The sequence below is a fragment of the Ambystoma mexicanum genome, chromosome 4q, assembly GCF_040938575.1.
Source record: "Ambystoma mexicanum isolate Mex_15411 chromosome 4q, UKY_AmexF1_1, whole genome shotgun sequence".
Classification (NCBI taxonomy): Eukaryota; Metazoa; Chordata; class Amphibia; order Caudata; family Ambystomatidae; genus Ambystoma; species Ambystoma mexicanum.
This window is the reverse complement of record NC_090928.1, coordinates 366,702,974-366,720,548: the sequence shown is the minus strand read 5'-3', so window position 1 is coordinate 366,720,548 and position 17,575 is coordinate 366,702,974. Positions and strand designations below refer to the sequence as shown.

General features: G+C 44.7%; 1 protein-coding gene across 1 annotated transcript in view; it reads right to left on the bottom strand.

The window, feature by feature from the left end:
• NLRC4 (NLR family CARD domain containing 4) overlaps positions 1-17,575 on the bottom strand; it is a 421,041-nt gene that overhangs the window by 17,875 nt on the left and 385,591 nt on the right. Inside the window, exon 8 of the mRNA XM_069607934.1 lies at positions 11,034-11,201. Coding sequence (XP_069464035.1) covers positions 11,034-11,201 — 168 coding nt within the window. The remainder of the gene's footprint in view (positions 1-11,033; positions 11,202-17,575) is intronic.

Below are 17,575 nucleotides of genomic sequence, written 5' to 3'. Positions count from 1 at the left end.
ATGTGGTCAATAATGATCAATACAAAATGTACATTTGGTTTGCATGCAGAAATGACCTCATTCGCTTCCATTTGGGGAAAATGTGTAGACCATGCATTCTCACAACAAAGTCTTTACATATCCAACACACTCACAGGGGGTTGGATCTTCTGGAATTTTGGAAACCATGATCTGTGATCTCAGAAGGGAAACGTAAGCTATGTAGCAGGGTGATAAAACCAGGACATCAACACAAAATGTGGAATTACTGGTGGGAAATTATGGATGGGGCTGACTCCTACACCACTAACTGGTACTACAAACTGCTTGACCTCTGTATCTGACCACCAGGCCAGAATATTTGCTGAGATGCTAAATGTGGGCTGTTGGAGGGTGTAATGAGTAGGAGTATTAATATATTATTGACAAAAACAGATGTTTGATGCTTTTGTTGCTATTATTTTGTGTCCTCTGGAAATGCTCAATATAAAGATTGCATTTAAAACAAAAAAAGACTGAACTTGAAACAAAAGTTCACCCAAACAAAAATCCACTGGTAACGATTCTTTGTCGTTCTGTTGAAAAGTTCCCCTTCCAATTCAAGAAAAGAAAACAGCACCAATGGTAATCCTCGATATCCTCCTTCCAGGATATTCTGGTAACAGTTTAAAGACAAAGGGACTACTTCTACTTCTGCAGCATCTTTAATGTACTTTGTCAGGATGCTTCTTCTTAGGATGTTGCCTTCCTCTCGACAACTCCCTTCTACTACTGTTACTGTGGAAGCAGACTCCTTTGCTCCGCCGTGTGCTACTGCTTCAACCACTTTCAATACAACATTCTCTGACAGTAGTATAGACAACAACAGTTCTGATAGATTTGCCTCAACTTGGTACCTTAGACAAGTTAAAGACAAGACTCTTCAACCTCCACAGGTGCGCAAGACGCTCTTCTTTCCCAGGTTATAAGGAAAGGGCAGCCTCTTTACCTCTTCTGCCTGTCTTACTGACACTAGTATAATCTACCTCTGCTCCAAGACACCTTCTTTCTCAGCTTCAACAGTCTCAGCTTTATTGATTGTTAACTTAATTTACTTACAAGCACCTAGCTCCCTTCCCCAGCTTTATTCACACCTTCTTTGTTCCAGCAGCTACACCAAAGCTGCATTGACACTATTCCAGCTTTGAATAACCTTGTCACACTTGCATCAGAGAACACTGGACCTTTAACAGCTTCAACAACTTCAAAATACAGATGGTTAGATTTTAATAGGGCTGGATTCACTATAGAAAGGACTTGCCTATCGGCTTGGGTAATGCTAGTTCTTTTCTTTACTTCAGCAACTTCTATATTTATAAAAGAATTGTTCTGAATGTTACACTGTTCAAGCTTCACAAGAGAAACGAATTTAGTTAGGTACACTCGACCACTCTTTGATGGAGAGTTTCAAAGTTAATGAACTGTAAAGACTTGCATTCCGTTTCATTAATAAGGAGTGATACTTTGACTTTGATCGGGAATCATAATTAGCCACACACAACTGCTCTTTGTTGTAATATCCCTTGTAACAGTTTGTGGAAGTCTGATTAAACTTGCCTAGTGATTTAACAAAGCATTCCCCTTCTCAATTGAAGACCCACAACCACTCTGGTAAGGTTATAAAGTTCCACAATGGAAATGGAAAGCTTTTTCATTTACGCAAGCAGTTCGATTTGCTTTAGGCGTGCACGTGATACATTTCCTTTGTTCTTAGGACTTCTCACAGCAACAAACTACTTTCAACAACGTCCACTCGCTCCTGCTATTAACTCTTAGTATTAATTGCCTGACCTTGGCAAAGGCTGTTAGGCCTACTTGCCTGTCCTTCACTTTTACATGCCTCCTGAACCCTCTTCTATGTCTCAGACCCTGTGGTATTATGGGACATGTAGTTCACTTTAGTGAAGTTAGCTTTTTCCACTCTTTTTCCACTCTCAAGGGTAGTTTTAATTCCCTTAGTATTTTTAGAAGAGGGCTTGTGGGTTTCAATCTTATTAGAGACAGATGGTATAGAAGAGGCAACACTCCCATTCTTCCTATTAGTGTAATGTTGGTATTGAAAAAGATGTTTATTTTAGGTATACAAAAGATTCATTCTTTTGACATAATATCTTGCAAGTTTATAACCTTAGCATTTAACATTTTAGTTTTACTGGGTGGTTGAGATATGTTAAAATGACAATAAGCCTCAATCTCTTCAAACATGGTAGTAAGAGTATCCCTCTAAGAGGAAGAATACTGTGTCTCATCCCGCAGGATCTCCTCACTAGCCTGGGCCCTGCCTCCACCCAGGTGATCTTCCCTAGTACACGACCCACAGGAGTGGGATCAGGAAGCATCTGCCATCTCCTGGCCACCTGGGGGGAGACTCTAGGCAGGGTTTTAATGGGGCATCCACAGGATTCCCCACCGATTATTTTACGTGTTGTCAGCATTCCTGAATTAATCTTCTTTTGCAGAAGAGGAGATAAGTTAATATTTCATTAGACTTTAGGATTAACTACATATATATCAGTACTCACTGAAAACTGTTCTCAGCATACCATGTTTGTTTGAAATGGATTGCCGTGGTTGTCCCACTCATCTTAAGTAACACAGCAAACAAGAGCCTTAGTAAAGACAATCGCTTGATTGTAGGCTTAAATTATGTTCACCACATTGCCTTTCAATCCTTCTGTTTAAATATATTATTCTGTGTTTCAAATTTAATTTGTATAGTTTCATAACACCCATGCTGTATGTCCTCATTTTTTAGTTGACCATAAGGTAGTTTGAGCCAAATGTTAATATCACGTCATATTGAAAAAAGCTGCGCTATGCATTATGTTTTTACCAATTTCTATCCTTATTTTCAGGATGGTAAAGGAACGTCCACAGTAGAAAATCCTAACACTACTGAACAATTTCATAATCAGAAAACAGTCATGTTTACATTTTCTTCATTACAGTGGAAAGGGGTCAAAAGGTGGGTGTTAGGGAGAATTCTCTGTTTAGGCTGAATTTCCTAACATAGTGAGTCCCCCAGCAGCTTTGCTGGATTTTTGGGGTTTATTTTTTTCTCCTGCCAAAAGTGAGACTCTTTTACCCTCACTCTCGGGCATGATTTGAGTGTGTTTCTTTAAATCTGGATGTGTTTAATGGGCTATGGGGTCTTTTACTCCATCGGGTTTCATGTGTTTTTGTGATGTGTGTTACACAGCACCCTCCGTGCAGTAACACAGGGGTGTCATAGTGACCCCCCAGTATAGACTCCATACCCTGGGACTGACTACTGTTTCCCAGGGCAGGTAAAGTCACCATTGACTTTACTAGTCTTAAATTCTGAACAGAACCAGTACAAACCATCATATTGTGGACGTACTGGCTGGTGCAACTCGATTACCCCAGGGTCTGTTAGTCGAGGGGGCACGTCTCCGTCCCCCCTGATTGAGTTTTGGCTGGTGGCAGTGGATACTACTTTTTATATTCAACCGCAAATATTTTCCTATGGGATTTCCCATTGTTTTAGGCTACTATCTTTATTTAATTATTTACGGTAGCCTCGAACATACCGCCGGTTTATTTAATTAATATTAATTCTCCGGTTGGTAATTTTTGCCAAAACCTGATTCTAAAATGGCGTTTGTGTTCTCTTCTGTGACTCCAACCCAAGTCGAGCCCTTTGTTCCACTTTTTGGTGGGCTTTTCCACAGAAGCCCTCCAAAGTGGTGCCACTATGTCTGGGGTACTTAGGAGGGGTGGAGGGGAATTTAGGCAACTCAAGTCGCACTCCGTCCTGATTGACCCAAGTGGTGAGCCGGCCGGCTCACCACTTAGCATGTTTGAGTGACAGCTAGGCTGAGTGAATGAGGGTTTGCTGCATAAAAGCAGGGCTTTGGGGACTGGAACTTCAGAAGTTGCCACAGGACCTAAGAATCCGCCACGACCGGTGGAGCCCTGCTGGACCGTCTCACCACTTTTTCCCAACGACAGAGGAGATCTCCCGCCGGAGAGTCTTCTTCCTTTGACTGGTGGGGTTAACCAGTTTCACCGTCTTTTCTTTTTGTCGACGTATCGCGTGGCCGCCTTGCCCGTGCCAAGCACCCCGGCAACCGGGATACCACGTTTTACCACGACCGTGAGACAAAGGTACCACCTTTAACCGGAAAACTCCGCGGCTGGTTTCTGCCCTGGTAGTGCAACGACCTTCATCTTTCCTCCAAGTTGAGATCTTCTCTTCCCCTGGACGACGACGCAACTTGCACCCACTACCAGGAACAACTGCCACCGCTGGAGGATCCTTCCCACTTAAGGTACTGTGTCCCGCCTGGCTTCCCTTGCAACCGACTGTACGGGGTAGATTTAGCCCCCGGCTTTCAAACCTGGGTTAGCCTGGGACACCCTGGCTAAACTTTTCTAAGCCTCTCTAAACTCTTTTCTGAACCCTCTGCAAGACTTTCTAAGCCTAGTGTAACTGTGTGATCTTGGGCGCATTTGTGCTCTGCTCTCTCTAAGAGTGGGCCCAGCCTTTGGACTTTGGCTCACCAGTGACTTTTTGCTCTCTGCCTTGCAAACAGTGTTCTGGAATCATAGGGTGGTGTACCTCTTCATATTCTGTCTTTTTCCCTCCCTTTTTCACAAACTTATTAGAGTGCAATCTAGTTAAGCGCTCACCTCTGTATGAAAATAAGTGGTGTTTTACTGTGATTTTCTAATAGGGAAAAAGGGATGTACATAATAGTAACTGTGTTTAGAATATTTTACAATAAGAGTGCTTGAGTGTTTCAACTGTGTGTTTTTAAATAAATAATTATATACTTTGATACCAAAGCTCTGGTCAGTGTTTGTTTGTATTAATGTATCTGAATGCCTATTGAGTATACTTTGCATACTGCCTAACTCTTCTTGAGGGAAGTCTGACTGCTCAGCCACAGCTACCAGGTAAATCTGGGTGGTACAGACTGCTACCAAGTGGGTTTACTGCCAACACCTGTAGTCTTAAATCTTTTGCAGTGGTCCCTAAGGGAACTGTACAGGTTTCTGCCTAACACTGGTGGCAGCGGTGGGATGAGGTAGGAGGTGGAGAAATAAGGCCTTTGCTCAGCAAGATTGAAGCTGTGCAAAATTGGACAACACCTACTACTCAAACCCAAGTGAGAGCCTTCCTAGGCCTCACTGGGTACTACAGGAATTTCATTGAGAACTATGGGACCATAGCTTCTCCACTGAATGTAATCTCCTCTCCAAAATTCCCTAAGAAGGTCAAATGGAATGAGGAGTGCAATCAGGCCTTTGAAAAACTGAAGAAAGCTCTTTGCCAAGCTCCAGTATTGAGAGCTCCTGACTACCACCAAACTTTCATTGTACAAACTGATGCTTCCAATGTAGGTATAGGTGCAGTCCTAAGCCAACTGGATGAGAAGGGTAGGGAGCACCCCATTTGCTTCATCAGCCGTAAGCTGAAGGATCCTGAGACAAGGTGGGCAACAATAGAAAGAGAATGCTTTGCTATTGTGTGGGCACTGAAGAAGTTTAGGCCATACTTGTATGGTTCTACTTTTGTCATTCAGACTGACCACCAACCCTTGAGATGGTTAATGCAAATGAAGGGAGAAAACCCAAAACTATTGAGAAGGTCAATCTGCCTGCAAGGGTTTGATTTTACCATTGAGCACAGGTCAGGGTGTCACCATCAAAATGCTGATGGACTCTCTAGGATGTATGTCATCGACTAGAGGTATGAGGTTCATCCAGGAGTGGATAAAATCCTCCTGTCCCTTAGTCTGGGGGGGGGGGGGGGGGGTGGGGCGAGTGTTAGGGAGAATTCTCTGTTTAGGCTGAATTTCCTAACCTAGTGAGTCCCCCAGCAGCTTTGCTGGATTTTTGGGGTTTATTTTTTTCTCCTGCCAAGAGTGAGACTCTTTTACCCTCACTCTCGGGCATGATTTGAGTGTGTTTCTTTGAATCTGGATGTGTTTAATGGGGTCTTTTACTCCATAGGGTTTCATGTGTTTTTGTGATGTGTGTTACACAGCACCCTCCGTGCAGTAACACAGGGGTGTCATAGTGACCCCCCAGTATAGATTCCATACCCTGGGACTGACTACTGTCTCCCAGGGCATGTAAAGTAACCATTGACTTTACTAGTCTTAAATTCTGAACAGAACCAGTACAAACCATCATATTGTGGACGTACTGGCTGGGGCAATTCGATTACCCCAGGGTCTGTTAGTCGAGGGGGCACGTCTCCGTCCCTCCTGATCGAGTTTTGGCTGGAGGCAGTGGATACTACTTTTTATATTCAACCGCGAATATTTTCCTATGGGATTTCCCATTGTTTTAGGCTACTATCTTTATTTAATTATTTACGGTAATCTCGAACATACCGCCGGTTTATTTAATTAATATTAATTCTCCGGTTGGTATTTTTTGCCAAAACTTGATTCTAAAATGGCGTTTGTGTTCTCTTCTGTGACTCCAACCCAAGTCGAGCCCTTTGTTCCACTTTTTGGCAGGCTTCTCCACAGAAGGCCTCCAAAGTGGTGCCACTATGTCTGGGGTACTTAAGTGGGGTGGAGGGGAATTTAGGCACCCTGGGCTGAATTGCCTAGGCAACTCAAGTCGCACTCCGTCCTGATTGGCCCAAGTGGTGAGCCGGCCGGCTCACCACTTAGCATGTTTGAGTGACAGCTAAGCTGAGTGAATGGAGGTTTGCTGCATAAAAGCAGGGCTTTGGGGACTGGAACTTCAGAAGTCGCCACAGGACCTAAGAATCCGACGAGGGAGAAGCTGAGCCGACCTGCCACAACACCACGACCGGTGGAGCCCTGCTGGACCATCTCACCACTTTTTCCCAACGACAGAGGAGATCTCCCGCCGGAGAGTCTTCTTCCTTTGACTGGTGGGGATAACCAGTTTTGCCATCTTTTCGCTTTCCCGACGTATCTCGTGGCCGCCTTGCCCGTGCCAAGCACCCCGGCAACTGGGATACCACGTTTTACCACGACCACGAGACAAAGGTACCACCTTTAACTGGAAAACTCTGCGGCTGGTTTCTGCCCTGGTAGTGCAACAACCTTCATCTTTCCTCCAAGTCGAGATCTTCTCTTCCCCTGGACGACGACGCAACTTGCACCCACTACCAGGAACAACTGCCACCACTGGAGGATCCTTCCCACATAAGGTACTGTGTCCCGCCTGGCTTCCCTTGCAACCGACTGTACGGGGTAGATTTAGCCCCCGGCTTTCGAACCTGGGTTAGCCTGGGACACCCTGGCTAAACTTTTCTAAGCCTCTCTAAACTCTTTTCTGAACCCTCTGTAAGACTTTCTAAGCCTAGTGTATTTGTGCTCTGCTCTCTCTAAGAGTGGGCCCAGCCTTTGGACTTTGGCTCACCAGTGACTTTTTGCTCTCTGCCTTGCAAACAGTGTTCTGGAATCATAGGGTGGTGTACCTCTTCATATTCTGTCTTTTTCCCTCCCTTTTTCACAAACTTATTAGAGTGCAATCTAGTTAAGCGCTCACCTCTGTATGAAAATAAGTGGTGTTTTACTGTGATTTTCTAATAGGGAAAAAGGGATGTATATATCATAATAGTAACTGTGTTTAGAATATTTTACAATAAGAGTGCTGGAGTGTTTCAACTGTGTGTTTTTAAATAAATAATTATATACTATGATACCAAAGCTCTGGTCAGTGTTTGTTTGTATTAATGTATCTGAGTGCCTATTGAGTATAATTTGCATACTGCCTAACTCTTCTTGAGGGAAGTCTGACTGCTCAGCCGCAGCTACCAGGTAAATCTGGGTGGTACAGACTGCTACCAAGTGGGTTTACTGCCAACACCTGTAGTCTTAAATCTTTTGCAGTGGTCCCTAAGGGAACTGCACAGGTTTCTGCCTAACAGTGGGCACCAGAGATGCTCACCTCTTTCACCCCCTTTGGATGTCAACATGCAGACACATTCTTTTCCTGAAGGAAAGGGGAATATGTATGCTTAATTTCACTGCAGGAAAAACATCTTTTAAAAAAGTTTAAGAGGCCCCTTTTAAAATTGATATTTCCACCTCTTGGGTAGAGGTAAATATTTAGTATTTTTTCTTATAGGTATTCAACCTCAAAGCTAGAAAGGTACATTCCTCCAAATGTATGATCTGGCAAGCGGTAACAACTGTATTTGAAACACCACCTGTGACTCATGCACTAAAGGATGGAACATCCCTGGACCTAGCATATCAGAATTGGCCCCGGACCTAGTATGATAGTAACCTCATCTGTCTCCTCTCCACTCCCCTTACTTGTCCCCCCAGCACGTCAGGCCTAGTACGATAGTCGCTTGTTTTGTTCCTCCCCTCCCTTTCTGCACCCCTCTCCCTCACCTTTTGTTTTTCTACGGCGCTACCAGAAATGTTGTCAGGCCTAGTACGGTTGTCGCCTGTCTGTTTCCATTTCCTTCCCACTCTCCCCCTCCCTTCCTTATCTAATATGTCATCAGGTCGAATATGATAATTCATTTCACATCCTTACTGTTCATGGCCTGTAAGAATGTCATTGTATTTTCCCTTGTTCCCTCAATTGCCTTGAAGCGCTTTGAAACACATTGGGGGTCATTCCAAGGTGGGCGGTAAGGGATACCGTGCACCGGTAAGGAGACCGGTGGCGGTAATTCCTTACCGCCCTACTACAAGGTCCCTTAGCGGGTCCCACCAGGCACGGCAGGTCTGACCAGCCGTTCTGGACGGGACCCGTTAAGGGACCAGGGCGCTAATAACGGGCTTGCAAGTCGCGAGTCCGTTATTAGCACCCTCCCCATTTCCATTGAGCCCTATGTGGGCTCAAATGGGAATGGGGAATGGCCTATTCAATGGGGACCTACCGGTCCCTCAAAGGTCGGACTACACCGGTAAGTCCCCATTGAACTATACCGGTGCCGGACCCGTTATTGGTGGCAGTCATGGCGCAAATTGCGCCATGACTACCACCAACCTCGGAATGAGGGCCATTGTGTATAAGGATATATAAATAAACTATCATATCATATAATAACATAAGTTGTTAAGGAGGACAGGTTCCTAGTAGAAACAAGCACATCTCCACATCCACTCTTTAAACATATTCTTTGAATTGAAGCTTGTTGTCAGAAGCCCATATTGCCAAAACATGTCTCCAAATATATACCTACTGAAAGGAAAACTTTAAAGTCACAAACGGCTTGTTCCCACCTCGACATATTTAGTTAATATCACCGGGAGTATTGCTTAACTCAGTAATATTCTCTGCGTTCCCTCGTAGCCCTTGCTCCCTTTGACACGCATTGAATGCCTGGTATCTCTCTTTAGATACAGGTATTAGTTTGAATACTGATGTTCTTCCACAGTGGCGGTCCTGCTAAAATGTCCTTCATACCATTTTAACTTGGGTACAATGAGGAAAATGGGAAATGGAACAAAGCATTATGTCAAATACAATGGCCTCATTACAATTTTCACAGTCTGGAATTAACATGCCATTGATTCCGTTTACCGGCCTGTTTCTGCACCGCCAAATGACAGGTTGGCCGGTGGGGGTTAACTAATTTACCTCCACCCAAGAGCTGGAGGTAAATCAGGCTCCCACCGGCAAAAAACAGCAATTCCCCCATGGAGTCCTGTTGAACTCCATGGAATGGGGAATTACTGCCGTTGCCCGCACCTGTAATATCCCTGAAATTTCAGGATAACAGGTGCAAGTAACGGTAGGTCCATTTGCCCGTATCCCACCAGAATTACCAGCGGGATACCGGCAAACCTATAATGAGGCCCAATTAAACAGAATGTCAACAAAAGATACTTCAGAAAAAGAACCTGAGGTGGGCAGGCACTACCAGTAAGGTAATGGCACGGGGCCTGACCTACAGGCCAGAGCAAAGTGAAGGTCTTAACTTGGACCCAAGTACCACTGCCTGATGGGTAACACCCGCCCACCGCGAGCTATTAGCGCCCCGGCATGCTCTTCAGGGTGTTGGGTTTTTTACGTTGTGAAATAGCCTGATTGCCATTTCTCCAATTAAAGAAAAATATAAACGCAAACGCCCACCATGGACGTGGGGAGAAGGGAACTTCATGCGGGATCTGCTCCCTTTCCATGATACTGACGGCTGTCTAGGCGACAAAACGGTACAACAGTTCTGCAAAGTCAGCTACCGGTGAGGTTGCCATAGGTAAGTCGGGCAGGGGTTGGGATGGTGCAGGGACTGGGCAGGGGATGTGAAAGTTGGGAGGGTGAGGGGGCTGTCAACCCAGGAGGTAAAATGGTGGCCTCCATCTTCTCAGAAGGCTTGGAGCGCAATCAATACCATGAGGCAAAGCCTGCCTTCTAAGCACACTGATTGGCTGGGAGGCATCATGATGTCACCTCCCAGGTGCTAATATTGGGTAAAGCCAACCATAAGGCTCATATTGAAGTGATTTATCTAGGGGACTGATTGGTCAGTCTAAATAAACCCTCCACTCCTGCATAGTAAAGTACTCTTCTGTATGTTTTGTTTATGTGTAAGATTGTAATTGACAAGCATATCACACTTAATAAAAAAATAAAAGGTCCTGTTGTTATTTATAAGCCTCCTTAGTTTCCTTTGAAGAATAATGTGTGTGATCTCCAAAGCCAGGACTCTATAGCGTCTGTGTGCTCATGCGGCCAATCCAAGAAAATATATCACTGTGTACATCATACTTTGGATGAGCACAGAAATTCTGTTATACTATTTTACAATTTGGCACTGTTTCCACTGTCCACTAATGCTTACATGGAGCCTGCAGTGACTGTAAAATATGAGGGACACCCGTACAAATTGAGATCCTACACATAGTTAAACACTACATAGGGCCTGATCAGCATCGCATCCAGCTTCCTGTAATTCTCTCACACAATGCTTCAAATCCAGTGCAGGTTAGTTGCCCCATGACACGGCTAGAAAAAGTGCAGCCCAGCCTCATCGACATAGAAGCAAAAGAGCAATGACGCCCATTTCGAAAAGTGTTCTGAAACATGTCACGCACTTAGCTTTGTGAGCTCCACATCGCCCAGACCCCATCTCCTTAGGCTGAGTTTTTGAAGCTGTGGCATGTGTTCTAGTTGCATAAGCAGCTTGTCCAGGCACAGACCGACATCAGGTCCAGAAGGCAGCATTAGCGTGGTCACCTTTGGTAGAACATGGAGGCTGTCAACTGAAAACAGAACTTGGTTAGCGCAAATAATTCAAAAGGAAGTGCATTCATTATATTAAATTCATAGAGCGCTTTTCCCCAAAAGCGCTGATGAAGTGTTTAAACAAGAAGAGGTACAATCTCATGATAATCTAAAAAAGAATAAATGATTAGGAGGGGAAGAGGGAAAAGGCAACAGAATTAGGAGGAAAGGGAAGATAAAAGATGAGTGTAACCTCTGTTTGGGGGGAATCAAAGAACAGATCCCAGGCGCGTGAAGCCACACAGGGTATCCCGATAACAAAAAAACAATAATAATTGCAACCCTGGTGCGAGAGCCGCGCTGGGGATCGGGAAATAAAAAAACTATGAGAGTAAGGGACCCTAGTGCGTGTGTACGCGATGGGCCTTCCTTCTGAAAAAAAAACAGTCACTGGCGCGAGTGGAGCGCCGGTGACAGTTAGAGAAACCCTTCAACAGGGCAATAGGCGCTCTGCTCAGCGGCGGTGTGACTGCAGTAGCCCACACCTCTATGCTGGCACTCCCCTTATTAGGGGAGCGCTTTCAATATTGTTGCTGCCCCTTGCTGCTGTTGCTCTGCTGGGGCTCGGGACACATATATTAAATTACTGGCACTCCCTATAGTTGGTGAATGCCTTCAATGTGTTCTAGGCCTCCTGGGGCTTAATTTAATGATAAGGGCCACCTCCCTTACGGGTGGCCCACCAGAACTCCCTGGGCCACACCTGGCAGATGTGGCCCTGGTGGAGTGAGTAATGTCGGGCCCCCCACGTTGCCTCTGAGTGCTGAGCTGCATCTAACATACGCAGCCCAGCCCATAGAAAGTCTTTCAGACCCACACACACTGCTGGTGCCTGATGCTGCCTACTGTCAGCCCATACAAAGACTTTGGGGCCCATGCACCCTGTTGCTGCCTGGCGCTGCCTACTGCCAGCCCTAAGAACCACCACTGAAGAGCGCAGGAGGAAAGGAGAACCCAGAGCAGCAGCAAGGACCTTGAGACAGCCCTGGCCAGGTTGTCTTGCAAGTAAGGTCTTTTTAAAATAGTTATTTAATACAGTGCACTGGATAGACGTCCTATATATTTTTAAAGACAATTTATATTTTTAAAGGACACTTTATATTTGTTGTGTTCTATTAGTAATGCAACTGCATAGGAGTAATTTAAGTTGTATATAGTGTCATGTGCTCTGCCACTTTTGTAACAAAATTCACAAAACCCTGCTGGTGTACTGGAAAAGTATATAAGAAAGCTTATAAACAACAAAAAAGAACCGTTCACCAGCATTCCTTTTGTCCACCTCTCCTTTTGTGCTCCAATTACTCTAACCTTGTGTTTTCTCCTTAGGGGTATTTGGGGAACCTACCTGCCCTAATCTCTTCATCTTCCCTACCCTTACCTTCTTCCTAATGAAGTACACCAGGTTGATCTCGAACCCAGGAGAACAGGGTTTGGAGACAGGTAAGAGACAGGTCAAGTTATAAGTGAAGAGTTAAGCTGTATATTGTGTTCCCGCCTACACCTGTCTCCCTATAAGGTGCGTTGAAAGATCACCCCTCTACATGAGCTTTCAGATTTGATTGATATGAAGAGATGTAGCAGAGCGAAGAGAAAGAGGAAGAGAGTTTCAAAGTTTAGGAGCTTGAAGAACAAAGGAACGGAAATGAGAAGAAGCACAGGGGCGTTTAGGGACACTAAGAAGAAATAGATTCTGTGATCTAAGAGAGCGAGACGGAACACGGAATGAGACTAGCAAAGAAAGATAAGAGGGAGCTAAACCATGGGTACATATAAAGACAAATGAAAGAAAATGATAATGAAGACGTCATTCAAAGGGAAGCAACGAAATGGAGAGTAGAGAACATGTAATAGAATAATGAGAAGATAATGAAAAAAGATGACGAATCTAGGGTTTATAGATAGAACGAAGTGGGGGAAGATGTGAGTCAGGAAGACCAAGCAGAAGAGAAGAACAGTAGTCAATGCCGAAAAAGACAAGAGAGAAGAGAAGACGTTTCATGGTATAAAAAGAGAGACATGTGTTGAAAAGTGCATAGCGGCAAGAACGAGCAACGGAGGGGATGTGAAGTAAGAACGAAAGCGAAGAGTAAACAATTACGCCTTAGTTACACGCAGGTGAGGAAGAGGGTAGAGAAGACAGAGGAAAAGGGAGAGACGGAGGAACAAGAGTAGGAGGAATCATTGAAACAGCAAAGAACAGAACCTCAGTTTTAGAAGGATTGAGGTGGAGAAAGTGTGGTGACATCCAGTTTTGAATAGCTAAAAGACAGTGGACAGTTTGATACAGTGGAATGTAGCATGGAAACAAAGGGGAAAAAAGAGAAAAATATCTGTGTGTCATCTGCATATAGATGAAGAAATAAGGGCAGAAAGGGGGGCAGTATAAAAAGAAAAAAGTAGCGGACCAAGTACAGAGCCTTGAAGAACACCATATAGTAGAAGAAATGAAGAAGCGGAGTGTCCGGCCCAAGTTATGGAGTAGGACCATTGGGAAAGATAGGAGCGGAACCATTCAAGAACAGACCCAGAAATACCCAAGGTGGAAAGGGAAGATATAAGAAGAGAGGGATCAACAGTATTGAATGCCGCAGACAAGTCAAGAAGAGTGAGAATAGAAGATAGCTTAGAGTGTATAGTGTGTGCAAATGGTGTTAAAGATTTTTTCAGAAGGACACTGGTGGTTAAAGAAGTGGCACAGTGGTGCAAAACGTACAACTCTTGCCACAGAGCTCTCGATTGTGACATCTGCAATTAATATTTATGAAAATAAATAGTCTCATCTTAGCTCAGTACACCTGTGGGGGCATCAGTATGCACCCAGTTACAAAAATATCAATGTTAAACATACAGAAAAATGTAAAATAGTGTGCCTCAATGAATAGGCTGTCACATAGGAAGCAGTATCAACAGATCTATCAATGGGGTGGGTCTAAACCGACTAAAATTGCCAGGCTAGCAGGGGGGGGGGCAAAGTTCCTTGCCTGGAGTTGGGAACCACCAGCAGGTTGGTCAATGAGGCAGGTGCCAGCCAGAGCTTGTGGATCCCTGGTCCAGAGGAGCTATTAATGTGATCCCCAGACCACCCTCACTAGGTCCCCACCTTAAGGAGCTGTGCAGAGGCCCTCCAAGTGTATAGTCACAGGGGAACTCATTCCCCCACCGCTTGTGCTAATAGGCAAGAACACCAAGGGGTTAGTCACAGGGGCTCTCTCAATGCCACAACCCCTGATTCTACCAGTGACCGACACAAAAAAGGGGTTTTGCATAACCCTTAGAGAGGCTCCGTCCTGTGAGGAGAACACACTTAGAGTGCCATTCAAACCAGACCCAAACATCTAATGTAGGAAACAAAGCCTTTAGCTTTAAGGAATCAACGCTCCAACATTTCAAAGTCTTCAAAGTACTGCGCTAACTCTGCTTGCACTTCAATCGACCGACTTTCCCCACAAACATTCAAAGACTCAGTGCCAGTCACCAGCGCATATCTCTGCGTTCTTTGTCATCATCATAGTTTAGTTTGACGATTGTCATAAAATTGGACGTACACAAATATACATCACAGATTACAAAATACAAAATACCATTATTAGGCCACAGTAACCACATTCAAATTTGATTTGAAAACACTCCAATTGTATAATAACTTAAAGGAGTTCAAATTTAATTAAGACCCAGCTAATAAAATAATTAACAATGGGCGGTTTAATCAATGCATTTCAGCTCTCAGGACATGAAGACTATAAAGTGCTATGTGTGTGATGACTTCTGAGACTGTTAAACTTATATCAGTAACTCCTTGAACGAAGTTGCCTGTAAGACTAGGGTGCAAGGTAGCTCAATAGTACGTACAAGTCATACAACCTAACTTACAAGGTAGGTGGCAGAAGACTGCAAAGAGCCTAGCGGTTTCATATTCTAATTTTCTTCGGACATTGGACCCCTAAACAGAATTCATTCGGGACTCAGACTTTTGAAGTAAATCTCTGCTACCCCAAACATCCCAGCAAATGATGAACCAGTTTCTCTCTTTCCTTATTTTTCAAAGATCTTTGAGCGGATAGCCCTCAAGTACCTTGGGAATAATGTCCATGGACAGCCACTTCCATCTGGCTTTCATAGTAAACACGGAATGACCCATGCCCCACTTAGGAGAGCCATAATGTTGGTTTCCCCCCTCCCCTCACCGTGGGATTTATATGGTGCAATTGGAGGGGAGTTGGTTCCTGGCTACCAGCATTGACTACAGCTACCAGAATTCCCTGAGGCCAAAATTAATACTAATCAACAACACCTGAACAGACTGCCTCCCTGAAGATTGCAAGAAGCATGAAAGCGCTTGGAGGAGAAGAGCAACTGAACTGCAGAAGGTATACAAAGCTGGGAACTAGAGTGAGCGCCTCACCCCCTTTTTTCTAAATAAACACACCACAGAGACTGCAATCATGCATGATTCCAGCTGGTTCTCTAATACTCACCATTCCAAACTCCCTTTTGTACTCATCCTTTTGGACCTCTCTGCCACTTTCAACTCTGTCCACTATTCCTTTCTCCTTACTCTCCAGGAGCTTACATTTTGCAAATCTGGTCTTGCCTGGATTGCCTCCTATCTGGAACATTGCTCCTTTAAAATGTCCTGGAACTTTAAAACTCTAACCTCACCACTCTTCCTGTCGGTGTCTTCTCTTCACCCTTTATACCTCTGCCCTAGGAAGGCTTAACTTGTTCTTTGGCTTCCACTATCACCTCTTTCATAATGACACTGAAACCTTTTTCTCCTTTCCTTTCTTCACTGCAGACATCTTGGAATGGACTACTAACTGTCTCACCTTAACTAGTCACTGGATAGCTCACTGCTACCTCATGCTGAACCCTTCAGAAAAACATCTTTCTCCCAGGTTCTAACACCATCCCTAGACTCCCTTCTCCTATCTCGTTTCTGCATGAACTTCGTGCTCCCTGCCTAAAGCTCACAACCTCTTTGATAGTGACCTCCAACTGCAACAGGTCATCTCTACCAATTCCTCTGATGCTCATATTCACTTTCTCAGCTTTCAGAAAATGTGTCCATTCATTACTCACCACTCTACAAAAACTCTAATCTCCACCCTTTCTGAGGAACCTGAGGGCGTTGTCACTTCTTCTTCCCCAGGATCCTCCTCTCAAGTGGCCAGGGAAAGGCCATCACTTTTGGATCCTGACTCTGGGGGTGGATATGCGATGGAGGATCACCTTGGTGGGGGGAACTTTGGGAGTGGGGAGAGGTCATCCTTAGGTGAGACATTGTATCCTCCATTCCCATTTCGGAATGAACCCTCCATCCCTCAGGCCTTTGTAGGCTGTGAGTCCTTTCCCTTGTTTTCCTCCACAATGTCCCCCAAAACTACCACTTCAACACTGGGACGAGGAAGAGACCAACTAAGATTATACATCCTCATTTGGGTGGGATAAACACATGTCAGCCGTATGTTGTAAATCCAAACACATGTTCGTCAAGTACCAAGATTAGGAAGAATTAACACAGAGTTGTGCACACTTCCTTTAATTCAGATAGCCCCAAACACCACTCTGGTACTGAGACAAAGAAGAGGGCTATGGAGTTGTACCGATGGAATAGCCAGGCATGTCCAGCTAATGAGTTTCACTATGGTCAAGCAATTAAACTTGATGACCCACACCTGTGGTCATTTTACTATTCCAATAAGTATAAAAAAAGCCTTGCCACCGAGCCTTAAGGGGGACACAGGAGCGGGATACAGAGGCGGGCTTGAGAGAAGCTCACTGGAGAAAGAGGAGCAGGAGACACGGAACCAGGAGCCGTGTCCAGCAGGAGAGAGGGATGCTGTGGCAGAGGCTGGCCGCGCAAGGGTCTGGAAACCCTGCAAGCCCTCCTTGCCTGGCGCACGCAGCGGGAGCTCTGTGGGCCAAAGCACTCCAGTAGCCGCAAGAGCCAGGAGAGCGAGCAGTGCTCTCTATTACCTCGGCAAAGGGAGAGCGGAGTCACGGAAAGCCATGCGAGGAGCAGAGGAAAGCCGAAAGGAGCTGCTGTGTGGACCCGGTGAGTGAAAACAGGGAAAAACTCTTACCAGGGCACTCCATGAGCCTGAAACATGCACTCCTGAATATTGAATGAACTGAAAATGGTTAAAAGCACATTTAAATGCTGAAACAAGTGCTTTAGAAAATCGAACAAACTGAAAGTTGTTATTAGCAATTTTGAAGGCTCAAACTGACACTTTTGAATATCGAACGAAAGCGAAAAATGATAAGCACTTTTTTGAATGCCTCACAGAGCAAAAGCAAGTTATGAGTACTTGGCAATAGAATGGAAACAAAGTGGTGCAATTAGCAGATA